Source organism: Hoplias malabaricus, chromosome 5 (genome assembly GCF_029633855.1).
Source record: "Hoplias malabaricus isolate fHopMal1 chromosome 5, fHopMal1.hap1, whole genome shotgun sequence".
In the NCBI taxonomy this organism is placed as follows: domain Eukaryota; kingdom Metazoa; phylum Chordata; class Actinopteri; order Characiformes; family Erythrinidae; genus Hoplias; species Hoplias malabaricus.
Genome location: NC_089804.1, coordinates 22,064,701 through 22,078,198, shown reverse-complemented (window position 1 = coordinate 22,078,198; position 13,498 = coordinate 22,064,701). Strand labels below are relative to the sequence as shown.

The window sequence follows — 13,498 nt, the reverse complement described above, 5'->3', positions numbered from 1 at the left end:
GACGGTATTATGCCACTCTCGCCGGCTCTTGTCACTGAGAATGGTGACCTTAGGCTCTTGCAAAGCTGCACCAAACATTTCTTGATATTATACAAACTGCCTGCATCTGTGTCCACAATGATGCATATTAAAATAGTTAGTGAGTACAGATTTTAGACATATAATGTGCATATTCAAATCATATATACACTCTAAGGTTGACCTCCTCACTCTCCTGCTCTCCTGCATGCAGCCTGACGCTGTCCTGTGCCAGATCAAAACCTGTAAAAACTAATGTGAGGTACGTTTAATCCTTAATTGGCACTTTAAATGGTAGATGCCCGGAGGAACCCTGCTGAATTTAAGGAAAGAAATACAGCTCCCTTCTGTAAAAACCGCTGACTCCAGACATGCCACAGCAGAGTACTTCAGCTTTTTGGCATAATGCTAAATCTTCCATAAAACAGAGGAAAAAAATCCATAAGGGAACAAGGGGGAAATAAGGGGGAATAAGGTACTGATACCAACCGAGTGCTACCACAGTGGAAAAATAATAAAATCTCACAGTCTGCCTGCTATGACTGCTTTCAGAGGGATTTCAGGGCTGAGGGCTTTATGTGGTTTGCGGCGATATACAGAACATTATAAATAATGGAATATCTGTGTGTAAACAGACAGACTGTGTTCTCATGAATAATTAAAAAAAGGTGAACGGAAAAGACAGACAATGTACACATGGCCAGGCTTTTAAAATATCTCAGAGAGGACTCAGAACACCAGGAGGAGTTCCTCTGATGATGACACATTGAGTGTACAGTAGTTTGGTTTCTGCAGCAGCTGTGAATTCCTGTTACATGAATCACTGGCTTTCAACTGTAGCCTGAAAACAGAAAGCGGTGTGTCTCTGGATCTAAAGATATTACATGGCGCTCCAGATCAGAGCTGGAGTTTTAATTCCACAGTCCTCACAGCTTTCAAGGCCATCCATTACAAATCCTCTGGACTGGCTCTTGTCCTGTAAGAATTACTCGAGGTAATCAGAAGACACCAGCTGCCCTTTACATCATGTGAAAATTACATGATAAAGTGGGCAATAAAAATGGTGCAAGATTACTCTAATCGTCAAAACACTGCTGGGTCATATCAGCTGGGCGGTCATCCAGGGGCCACTAAATGAGTTTCTGAAATGTTGTTGAACAGTAACACAAAGCTGGGGAGAAGTCTAGCTAATGGAGGCTGGAGAAATGAGGGCGAGAAAAGGAGAATAACTGAGGAGGTGTGGAACTAAAACATGATCTGATCTTCTAGGTTTGAATGTGCAACAGAAAACCTGGAAAAGTGAACTGTGGAATTGGTTCATAGACTCAAATTCACAGAGGCTAAATATAGACGCGATCTGTTAAAGACCGTTAAACCTCAACACAAAACAGCACTTCTGCTCATATCAAAGGCTACATTTTTTGTTTGTTAAAAGAGACAAACACAATCTCTGTCATCACTGAAATTACATGTCTCTGGAGCTCTAACTCCTTGATCTTTACACCCTTTGTGGTCTGTGAGGGTCAGGCACAGTGTGGTAAGATGTTACTCCTAGATCTGTGTTTTTGCCTGACATTTTTTAGTAAACATTTTTTAGTAAAGCGCTAGGTAACAGCACTGAGAGAAATGGTCATAAATGTAAACTTAAATGCGGGATTAGCTCTTTGTAGGAAAGTAATGTAATAACAACTAACAAACATTTAGAAAGGCTTTATTCCAACAGTGTTCTCATTATAAGCTCTTTATTCACTTTGACAATAGACAGTGTTACGATAGCTGACACGGTATATTTCTTAATTTTGGTTAATACTATATACAGGGGGTCCTCGACTTACGACGTTGATCCGTTCCTACGTCGCGTCGAAAACCGATTTTCGGTGTAAGTCGTAACATACGTACATACTGTACGTAAATAACATACTGTAAGCACTTATCCTATCCAAACACCTATCCTCCTTGGTCCCGAGCCGCGTAACCGTGTATTCTTCCGCCGCGCACAACAAACACGAAGTTCACGTTACGACGTTTACGACGCAAAACCACTTCAGTCGAAACAAGGCTTTATACAGTAAATGGGAGATGTGTCATAACCACGAAACATCGTAACTCGGGACTCACGTAACCCGAGAACCTCCTGTAATTCCAATATCGATGTGAGTAATGTAAAATACACTGAAAAACTTAACAAAAGAATAACAAAAAGAAACATGACAGCACCATCAAATATAAACTTATTGGGTTTGTAAATAGTTATATTTTTATACTAAATTTTAAATTGAGTGCTGAACTGAGGAAAGTGCCCTTTAATGAACGTCAGTCAGTGACAGTATTGAAATATTGAAAATATGTTTAAAAATCATATCATTGTTATTGTTATCTGATATCGCGATATATATTAATATTTAATTATTGACCAGGCCTATGTTGTGGGTAACTGTTTTAAGTAGTTTGCCTCGTTATATGTCTTTGATAAAAAGTGCTACTCATTTTCATTTGCATTTATAACATTGGTCGCCCCAGATTAATTCATAAAAGCCTAGTTATGAACGCTGACTTACAGGAAAGTGCCACTGAAAAATGTCGCTGTACTGCAAACTAGTGGAATCTATGGACCAGACATAACCCCACTGTCCATTTGAAGCCGGGGACCGCCTGCTTGTCCTTACACCCTCCCATGAAATGGGAGATGGGGCCGGACAAAAGCATCACTCTGCAAAAAAGGTTTTTATTTCTTCCAGCGCTATAGACAAAAAAATCTCTAACCAGCGCCACAGTTTACGTCTATTCAGTGTATCCAATGCCTCTGGCCTCAAATGAATAGTGAACGTGTACAATTTACAAGCTCTTTTCTGCCCTAAAAGGATGTCTTTAACATACGAGTTAATGACAAGCCCCATGGCACCCCTTTTGTGAAGTACACCTCCATAGCCTAGTAATTAAGGCAGAGAAAATCACTGACTTCTTTCTCCCTAACAAAAAAAAAAGGAAAAGAAAAAAGAAAAGAGGATGTATCTTAGTCCTGAGCTAATGCTGAGATACTGAATTGAAGAAGTTGTTGCCTAAGCAAGCCCTGGCTTCTCCAGCGAGCTCAGCCCTGTCTGTTTTAAACATTTATCAGTTCAGCAGCCGAGCAGGCGCAGCGCTGTCCTAACACTTCTGGCAAATCCCTCGTGGCCTGGGAAAAGTGCGGAAATATTTGGCCTCACAAAACTGCCTGCAAACCACTGGTAATGTACAAATGACTCTCTGCTCTCTTTAAGCTCTTGTCCTTAATAATGCTGCAAAACACTGTGTGTTACTATAAAACTGCACTTTTTTTCCTTACTTTACAATGTGCATGTTGTTTTGATAGCATGAGACTTTTGGGTTTTTAATGCACACAAACAAACTTGTCTTAACTTTGACGAAACAGAACCTAACGCTTAGTATATGGACAGGAAAGAAGTTTAGTTCCAGCTCTTTAAAAGCCTCATTTTGTCCTGGTGGCAGGATCTGATATCACAATAGTATCTTTTGCAGTGTTTGAAAAACGAGAATCCTTATTTTTAGACGGAGATTATTACTGAGCTCAGAAACGCACGTCCACGAAGGATGTCATCAATCCTGGATATTTTTACTCTTGCTGTGAGCTCATTGGGGGGATTCTTTCCATCTGAGCCTTGTCATCCTACGGAGCTTGTTAATTAAAATGCTTTCCTTGGTTTCCCCTTTTTTCCTTTTTTTTTCCCGCCCCACTTTTCTGTTTTCTTCTTTTCTTTAGCCGCAAACCCAGATCTGATTTAATGCACACCACATGACGCTTTGCCTGAGGGTCGAGTCCACACTGCTGACACATCTCTATGGATGTTTGCATTTCTAGCCCCCTTCACAACCGTACCGTGTCCCAGCACTGCGTACCGTCAAGCTGTTCTCACAACAATAACTGTTTAAATGTCATATTGTGTAGTTAGCACTTGTGGTGTTAATATTTAATGTTTCTATGGTTTAGAAAACATTTTCATGCATTGTTCTTAGTAATGTTTTGTAATAATAAAAAATGATATATTCCTACATTTTTTTATTTGCTCTTTCAATGCACCAAAGACAAAAAGCATGGATTCGCCGAGCTGAGTCTGAGATTTTAATACACTCAAGCCTACCAATTACAAGCTTTTCAGGGATTATCAGGGCTAAAAAAATGTGTGTTATGTTTTAACTCTGAACATAACACTTAAAAACCTGTAAGTGCCACCTACCCCACCTCTAAACACACAGCTCTACTGTAAGTTTACAGTTTTACTATGATGTGCTGAAGGGCTCTATATTCATCGAGCTGAAAAGTCGCTAAAGAAACACCACTGCGATGCTGAAGCTGGCCATTTACTCTTAGACTTGTTATTATGGAAACTATGTATTAACAGGGCTATATTAAGGACAATGAAGGCTAAGACACCTCTTTGTTTCTACAGACTTCCGCCATGAGACTATGGCATTTATTCGCCGTGTTGTTTTTCTGCTGCCTCAGCTTCAGCTTCGCCAAAGACCAGAACCGACCCCTGGCTCCAGGAAGAAGAAGGAGGGGGAAGAAAATGGTGCGCCAAGGCAAGAAGCCAACAAACAGTGGATATAATGGGTCATCACTTTTCACTGAGTCTTATAAAGGGGTCCAGGAGCCAAGGCCTAACTACAACGTTCTTCCAGGTTAGTGTGAAATTAAGTGCATCATTGCTATTCTCAGCTAATGAACGCTGTCTATCACAGCATCAAATATTTCTTTCAGTGGAGGATTTCTGATGGGAATCTGAGGTTACTAAATGTGTATTATGCAGAGTTTGCAATATACAGTCTTGCAAATCAACAACTTGACATTGAAGCAGTTTCCAAATTAGGTGTTACGCACATGCAATGGTTTGCAAGTTTGAATCAAGATGAAACATGGAACCAAATATATTTTGCCAATCATTTAACAAGGTATTAACTAGTTTTTGGAAAACAAGAAATTCTTGTTACCTTTAGCACTACACTGACGTTTTTATTTATTTTTTATTATTCTAATAAGATACAAGCAAAAAAAAAAACAAAAAACATAATTGTCTTGAAAATGTCTTGATTAGGATCATTTCTCTTTTCTATAAACAACTCCATCTTGCAAAGCAGAAAAAACACGTTCTACAACACGAATGACCTTTCTCAGATTTAAGCTCAGATTATGCCTCACACTCTTAAAGCTTTGTGGTATTTTCTTAAAGCAAACTTTCAGTGGTTTACATGACCATTCTGCCCTTGGTGGTAAGTGACACTGGCCGCATGATTATTGGCTATATGTCTAAGTTGGGCAGCCAGAGAGAGACACTGTAGTTGTGGTTAACACCAGCATCACACCACAACATGACATGTGAGATCTCATAAAATACTTGGTAAATATGTATTTATGTATGTTCATTAACATGTAAATTAATGCAGATTAATATGATACAAACCTAATATGAATCAACTTCCAAAGAACTTGGGACAATATCAAAAATAACAAACCAAAAAGCATCTGGTGCTTATATTTCTTGGCCCAAAGAACATAATTGTTGCAATGTCTTGCAACAATTCATTACATAAGTGTATTTTTACAACACACAAATAAATTAATAGTATAAATAACAGATTAAATTGTGTGTTAAATACCTATCAAACTAGCCAATCTGTGGTTTATTTTCATATTTGCATCTCAATGTCTGTACATACTGTTTAAAATGTTAAAATGTAATAAGGCAAAATGCCAGAAAACAGAACATGGTTGTACCATATGTTTATGCTTAAGAGCACTAGAAGTTGAAGTAAACGTCCTTTAAAATTCTTCATAAATTGCTCATGTTAACTTTCTGCTTTTAAACAGCATTAACTTGTGTTTTTGTTTTAATTTTTTTTTAGGAAACTCGGGGCAGTGTGTATTTAAGGGAATCACAATGTTTGATAAAACCGTGTGGTCACCAAAGCCCTGTGTGACCTGCTTATGCGCCAATGGAGAAGTGGCATGCAGTGAATTACAGTGCCCTCTTCTACAATGCCAACTCAAATTTCAACCAATTGGAGAGTGCTGTCCAGTTTGTATCGACCCAGGTATCAGAACTGCATTAGTACACTCACGTTTCTTCTAAATATTTTTAGAAATATCAAATTTGTGACATTTTACCCCATTCTTCGGTTTGTACACTGTGTCCAAATTTAGTCAGATACTTTAAATTTCATTCACTGTGGACACAAACATAAAACTGCACATAGATTCTGGATAATCTCCACAGGAAATTGTAAAATTAATTCAGAAGCTACAGCTGAGACTAAAGTCACCATGAATAATGCTAAGGGTGGGCTAGAGGGCTGTAAAGCCGTGGAATTGTGTTCTCTGGATGAGTGATGAGGCTCCGTCCGATTCCTCTGTGATGAGTTTGGCTGGAATTTAAGATCCAGAACTAATCATTCAATATCATCAGCTGACTTTTCTCTTGGCTTAATGCAATCAAATGCTCACAGAAATGATGCAAGACCAATTGTAAATTTCACCTAGAAGAGTACAGGCTCTCACTGAGGGAAATGAGTAAAAATCTCCAATTATATCTTTAATTTCAGGAAAAAAAAATGCTGGGTGAGACATACTCTGTAGTGTAGCTTTTTCTGTAATGTTTTTCATTCTGTTCTGTGCTTTCCTTTTTCATTAATTTCCCTCTCTCTAATCACAATAAATGTGCTTCATCCACAACTGCAGATGTTTCTGAAAACTCCGGCGATTCCCCAATTCCTAATGATCCAAGTTATGGTACGGTTCCACACGTTCACACAGGGACAGACGAGAGTCTGAGGAGAGATAAGCTCAGGCAGGAAGAGGAGCGTATTCGCGAGAAAGATGCAGAACGGAAGAGGAGAAAGAAGCAGAAGAAAGAGGCAGAAAGGCTGAAAAAACAGATGGAAGAAGAGGAACGAAGGAGGCTGCAAGAGGAAGAGGAGGAAAGGGCTGCAGCTGTGGAGATGAGGAAGAGGATGGGGGAGCACCGACGACAAGAGGAAGAAAGGGTGAAGAAGATGGAGATGGTGCAAAGAGAGATGCTGAGGGCCTTCGAGGAGGCGGCAGAGAGAGCCCAGCGTGGACTCAGAGAAGAAGAGGAAGATGGTGAGGAAGAGGAAAACGATACTGTCTTTTTGAGAGGCGATGTCTTCCAAATGCCGTCGTATCAGCCCACACCGGAAAGTCTTCCACCTTTATCGGCCCCACCCCCAGAAAGCCAAGGGCCCAGTCAGGAGGAAGAAGAAGAGGAGGAAGGGGTGTATGACGAAGAGGGGAAGGGGGTGAAAGAGGATGATGAAGAGTCTCAGAGGATAACATACGCGCTCCCGCAAGGCTGCACAATATCTGATGTCATTGTCTCCTGCGAGAACGCCAAACTCACCAGCATTCCTGCGCTTTCCATCCCTGAGCTCAAGTCTCTCAATTTACAGGGTAAGGAAGCCAAAGCAGCAAAATTACAGCAAAATAAAGTCCTGTAAATGATGAATGGTAAACGAATGCTGTATAATAATCACTTTGTGGTGAATGACATGATGATATGATCCTTCTACACACATCACTTCATTTTGGTTACAAGCTCTCCATGTGTTTTACTCAGGAACTTAAGTAAACCAATGGAAAGATACCATTCTAAAAGACCAGCACAAAATGCCATAATACGTCTAGACATCTGTTAACTTAAACAAGAAGATTTGAATTCAGCGTATAATCCTATAGGCTATATTTCCTAACATACCTGAGATTGTTTCATGAAGATTAAACATTTTGACCTCTTGTTTGTTGTAAATCCACAGGCAATGCTATCACTACTATTCCAGGAGGAGCATTCAATGGTATACCTAACCTGGAATGGATAGACCTGGGAAAAAATAAGCTCTTGTCATCTGGAATAGACCCACAAGCATTCAGAGTAAGTGTGTAAAGTGATGTAACCGACAGGTCGAATAATAAACAAAAGAATATTTACATAAATTCTCAAAATGACCAGTAACAACAGCATATTTCAAAACACTCCTTTACTTCTTGAAAGACAATCACTGAATTCACCAGTGTGCAAAGATCTGTGCTAAGCTCTGTCCCTGTGCTGAGAATAAGCTTTTCACAGACATTTCTAACAAAAACAGAATTCCATGGCACATGATCAAGAGAAATATATTACAGAGCTCACGCTATTCAGCTCTCTTCGTTTTTACTTTCACTTGTGCTCTGAAGTCTGTGAGGAAAAGCACCTTGTGTTATTACATTTCAGAAAAATAAAACAAAGACTGAAACCCGGACAACGGGGCTGTGATTGGTTGGATTTTGAACGAATAAGTGCAGCACAGAAAATCTGTCAGTTTCAAACTTGATGAATATTTTACCATCTGGTAAAATCAAGATTCAGTGGGAACAGATCTTATAGTTGATTACATAAACTGTCTGATCACTGACATAAGACTGTGCACTGTTCCCTGACAATAACAGGTTTTGAAGACTGTTACATTATCACTGTTGGAATACAACTGAATACAATCTCCAATTCAGCAGTTATAAACAAAAAAGAAAACTTGTGTCTGATGTTACCGTTTCTGTTATTGCACTAATTTCATGTAAACGTCTGCCTCTGTGTACAGAATCTTAAATTTCTAACCCGTTTATATTTGGATGGAAATTTGCTGGAAGCTGTTCCTCGAGGGCTTCCACATACTCTACAAGAACTGAAGATCAATGAAAACAACCTTCAAGAAATTGAAGAAAACAGCTTTGAAGGTAACTCCTGTTGGATTGAGGTGTTGGTTGAGGTTGTTGAGAATGAATTAAACAGTCATGCACGTGTAAAGAGAGTAAGGATGTTTTATGTTAAAGTAGAGACGGAAAAGTTTACAGAGATGTTTCTTGGTTGCGACTTGGTTACTCTCTCCCACCATCAATGGGAGCACACATATTATGGTTGTTGGTTTGATTCCTTTTCCGGGTGACTGTCTGTGAGGAGTGTGCTGTGTTCTCCCTGTGTCCGCGTGGGTTTCCTCCGTGTGACTGTCTGTGAGGAGTGTGGTGTGTTCTCCCTGTGTCCGCATGGGTTTCCTCCGGGTGACTGTCTGTGAGGAGTGTGGTGTGTTCTCCCTGTGTCTGCGTGGGTTTCCTCCTGGTGACTGTCTGTGAGGAGTGTGGTGTGTTCTCCATGTGTCTGCGTGGGTTTCCTCCTGGTGACTGTCTGTGAGGAGTGTGGTGTGTTCTCCCTGTGTCTGCGTGGGTTTCCTCCGGGTGACTGTCTGTGAAGATTGTGGTGTGTTCTCTCTGTGTCTGCGTGGGTTTCCTCCGGGTGACTGTCTGTGAGGAGTGTGGTGTGTTCTCCCTGTGTCTGCGTGGGTTTACTCCGGGTGACTGTCTGTGAGGAGTGTGGTGTGTTCTCCCTGTGTCTGTGTGGGTTTCCTCCGGGTGACTGTCTGTGAAGATTGTGGTGTGTTCTCTCTGTGTCTGTGTGGGTTTCCTCCGGGTGACTGTCTGTGAGGAGTGTGGTGTGTTCTCCCTGTGTCTGCGTGGGTTTACTCCGGGTGACTGTCTGTGAGGAGTGTGGTGTGTTCTCCCTGTGTCTGCGTGGGTTTCCTCCGGGTGACTGTCTGTGAGGAGTGTGGTGTGTTCTCCCTGTGTCTGCGTGGGTTTCCTCTGGGTGACTGTCTGTGAATATGTGTGTTTTCCTGTGAAGGACTGGCGCCCCCTCCAGGGTGTATTCCCGCCTTGTGCCCAATGATTCCAGGTAGGCTCTGGACCCACCGTGACCCTGAACTGGATAAGCAGTTACAGATAATGAATGAATGAAACAAATTGTCTGGGGCTTATCAAAAAAAAAAAAAGCCAAAATTATTTCCCATCAGGTTAAAGAATGGGTGCACTGTGTTCTCCAAGGATGATTTTAAATTTTTGGCACATTTATTGGCAGGTCTGAGGACTTTGGTCATTTTGGAAATGGAGGGGAATTTACTCAATGAGGGAAGCGTAAATCCTAAAGCCTTTGCTCCTCTGTCAGACCTCACCTACCTACGGCTGGGCAGAAACCTCTTCCGCACCATTCCTCAGGGTTTACCGCCAACTCTGCAGGTATTTTTTGCCAACAGGGTCAATTATACACAATGCCGATAAGTTAAATTCTTCATTGTAGCTGACATAGAAAAAACAGCAATAGAACTACACATTAAACTACTCTTCAAAAAAAACAGCACTGTTTTTACCTGGAAGTAATCATTTGAAACCAACCGAGTAATTTATGGCTTCCCAAAATTAGAACCTTACCGCAACACTGGATGTGTGCCAAGCTTAGGCCTTTCGAGGTAAAAGAATCATCACATTTAGATAATCATACTACACTGTGTCAGATTTTTTCTTTGTTTTTGTTTTTTGTCTTTTTAGGAGTTACACCTTGAAAACAACATAATCGAGGAAATATCTGAGGGAGCTTTTAACCAAACCCAAAACCTCAACGTTGTTGTGCTACGACACAATAACATAGATGAAACCAGGATTGCACCTTTAGCTTGGATTGATCACAGGTATGTGCTGCAGCACTTTAATAGAAAAAAATATGGCCTAAAAAGTTTTAGAGAATAGAACTTCTAATAATAATTTGACAGAACTAAGATCTCTTACGGTCTGTTAACTTCTCCATTTCACTATTAGTCTCTATTCTCTTCTTTAAGTATTTTAATTCAATGAGCACAACATTTAAAGGAGCAGATATATTTTAAAAAGCGGGTCAGAAATGTATGTTTTAAAGTGTGAAGCTCAGCAAATGTATTATGTTTTCTGTTAAATATCTTCATATCTGATTTATTTCTTTCTCCACAATTTCTTTCTCTATTCTCCACAATTTCTCAAAAGGAACCTGGAATCAATTGATATTTCGCACAACAAGCTACATTTGGTTCCATCCTTCCTGCCCAAGTCTTTGGTTCATCTGGGGCTGGTCGGGAATAAGATTGAACGGATCCCAGGATATGTGTTTGCTCATATGGAGCCTGGCCTTGAGTATCTGTACCTCTCCTTCAATAAACTGGACGGCGAAGGTGTGGAACCGGAATCTTTCTTTGGGGCGCTCAACACTATGACAGAGCTCTGTCTCGACCACAACCAACTGACCAGCATCCCCTATGGGATCAACGAGATGACATCACTACATTTCCTCAGACTAAACAATAACAACATAAGGTATGATTAATTCCTCTCGTTTCTTCCACATCAAATGAACTAAAGTCACGGTTCATGGTCCAACAACATCTGTACTAATGCTGCTAGCTTCTAATGCCAAAATAAGTTTTCAAAATCTTTTCCATCATCTTAAATACAACACATCCTTTCATACCAGTCACAGCTGTTGCTTGGGGAGGGCAAGAGGTGTAACCAAGCACAACTGGCTCTAATTTTACCTTAAAGAAAGCGTTTTTGTTAGCAGTGCATCTTATAACTGCGTAAGTGTACAAACCAGCTTCATTTTAATGTTTTGTTTTGTGAAAGGAGCGTTTGTATGAACCTGAAGACGAAAAAATCTATTGATTTCCAAAGAGAGCCAAAATGATTGCTAATTAATTGTAGCTCTTACTTATTCAGCGTACAGACTGAAATATTATAATAGATGCTACAATCTCCTGGCATTGTTCTGTATTTATTTAAATCTGACATGACATACAACTGCAGATAAACTCTACAAATACCTCCAGGCTGCTACAGATGATGAGCATTTTAAATGTTTGATCCGACAGGCACATTGGAGAGGACAATATCTGCGACCCGCTGAACGATGAGGATTCACACCTCGTAGCTCTGCGCCTCGAGAACAACTTAATCGATGCTCGGAAAATCCCTCCAGCAGCTTTCTCTTGTGTCAGATCTTATTCCAGTGTTGTTTTGAAGCCTCAGAGGAATAAATAACAGCATGTTTTTAAACAGAATATCCAGAAAGTATGTTCATTTTAATCTCAAAGGTTTAAAGGTCTACCAAAATGATGCATGATGTATATAATACTGCATTGCATTGAGATCACTGTCTAATGTACTAAAGACATTATGACAGAAGACTTTTTTTCATTGGCTTTGAGAGATGAGGGATGAGTCAGGATTTCTCGCCTGTAGGTGGAATATTTTCAGCAGATGTCTGCGGTTGTTGACATCTTTTTAAACAGCTTTACTATGATTTTAACTTTCCAATGCGCCAGTCAGGAGGAAAGGGATAGAACTGAATATTCAAGCCTTCAGAGCATGACGGGATATGATTCTGTACACATCAGTATTCTGTTTCAGGTTGAATCTGTCATTAGAATTTTTTTTTTTTTTTTAGTTAAAAAAAAAAAACATGGCTTCTCAAAAATGAACTTTCTAATACACTCATTAAGGTCATAGCTCATACAATCGTTCTACCATGAATGTGTTTTATATAACACCACTAGAATGGCCAACATACAATTACTACTGACTGAAAAACCATGTACAGATATGCTGAATTATTGTTGCAGTATTCATAACATTAATAACAACAATAATAATATGAGCTCCATTCTACATGTGCACTTTTTTCTTTTCAAAGCAAATGTTTCCTTTCAACAGAGATATGTTACTAATTAAAACTGAGGTTCATATTTACCACTACACTTGGCTGGCTCAGAATAAAGTGGAATTTTTGTATTTAATGTGGTATTTAATAAAATGCATCAACATAACTTGAAAACATTTTTCATTTTTAAACACACAGAAGTAATTATTTTACCAAAGAAGCGTTCCACTGAATTTCCAAAATGTCTGCACAATTCAATCACAGACATCCACTGAGGCATTTAATCTACTTTAATGTCTTTAGCCCACAAACAACATAGGGCATGGTCACTTTAGTCTTGTTTTTAGCTGCTCCAGAGCATTCCATTTGATGCTATCTCTATGGAGATTATGCATGTTGTTTGCATCATCAATAGCTGCACTTTAGTGTCAACAGACCTTTGAACATGTAGTGTATTACAGAAAAACTGAAAAAGATGGAAGAATGGGCAGGAAGGAAATGTCTATTCCAGTTGGTATTAGATTACACATTTACAAGATGTGTTTGCATCAGCAGCTTTTTCAGTTTTGGACAGTAATCACATGCAATAGCAGCTGCTGTACATACATTAAAAATGGTACAAGGGTCTGAGAACAGTTACCCATTTTGGAAAAAGTGATGCCTCTTGAGGCTGGGGGAAAATGCACTAAAACTTTAATAGAGAAGGACTTCCATCATATACAAGACCCTTGCCAAACCTACACATATTTGGCACTGTTCAACATGCCATAAATACAGCCCTAAGTAAATTTGTGCTGCTGCAAGCACATTGTTATGTATGCCCTGGAAAACTGTTATACAACATTGACAATATTGCTTGATTTTAGGCGTATCTGATACTATTGTCCATTCAACTTGATCTTTCAGTAGTACACCTAGTTTTTTTACTG

At 39.7% G+C, this 13,498-nt stretch overlaps 2 protein-coding genes across 4 annotated transcripts in view; one reads left to right on the top strand and one right to left on the bottom strand.

The window, feature by feature from the left end:
- Positions 1 to 13,498, bottom strand: part of cenpp (centromere protein P) — a 55,676-nt gene that overhangs the window by 4,990 nt on the left and 37,188 nt on the right. The gene's annotated exons all lie outside the window — the stretch shown is intronic.
- Positions 3,156 to 12,721, top strand: ecm2 (extracellular matrix protein 2, female organ and adipocyte specific). The gene is made up of 10 exons (XM_066672439.1): positions 3,156 to 3,245; positions 4,467 to 4,698; positions 5,920 to 6,108; positions 6,752 to 7,480; positions 7,843 to 7,958; positions 8,662 to 8,797; positions 9,969 to 10,126; positions 10,436 to 10,575; positions 10,904 to 11,230; positions 11,782 to 12,721. The coding sequence occupies exons 2-10, from the start codon at positions 4,476 to 4,478 to the stop codon at positions 11,948 to 11,950; spliced, it is 2,187 nt and encodes a 728-aa protein (XP_066528536.1). The 5' UTR covers positions 3,156 to 3,245; positions 4,467 to 4,475; the 3' UTR covers positions 11,951 to 12,721.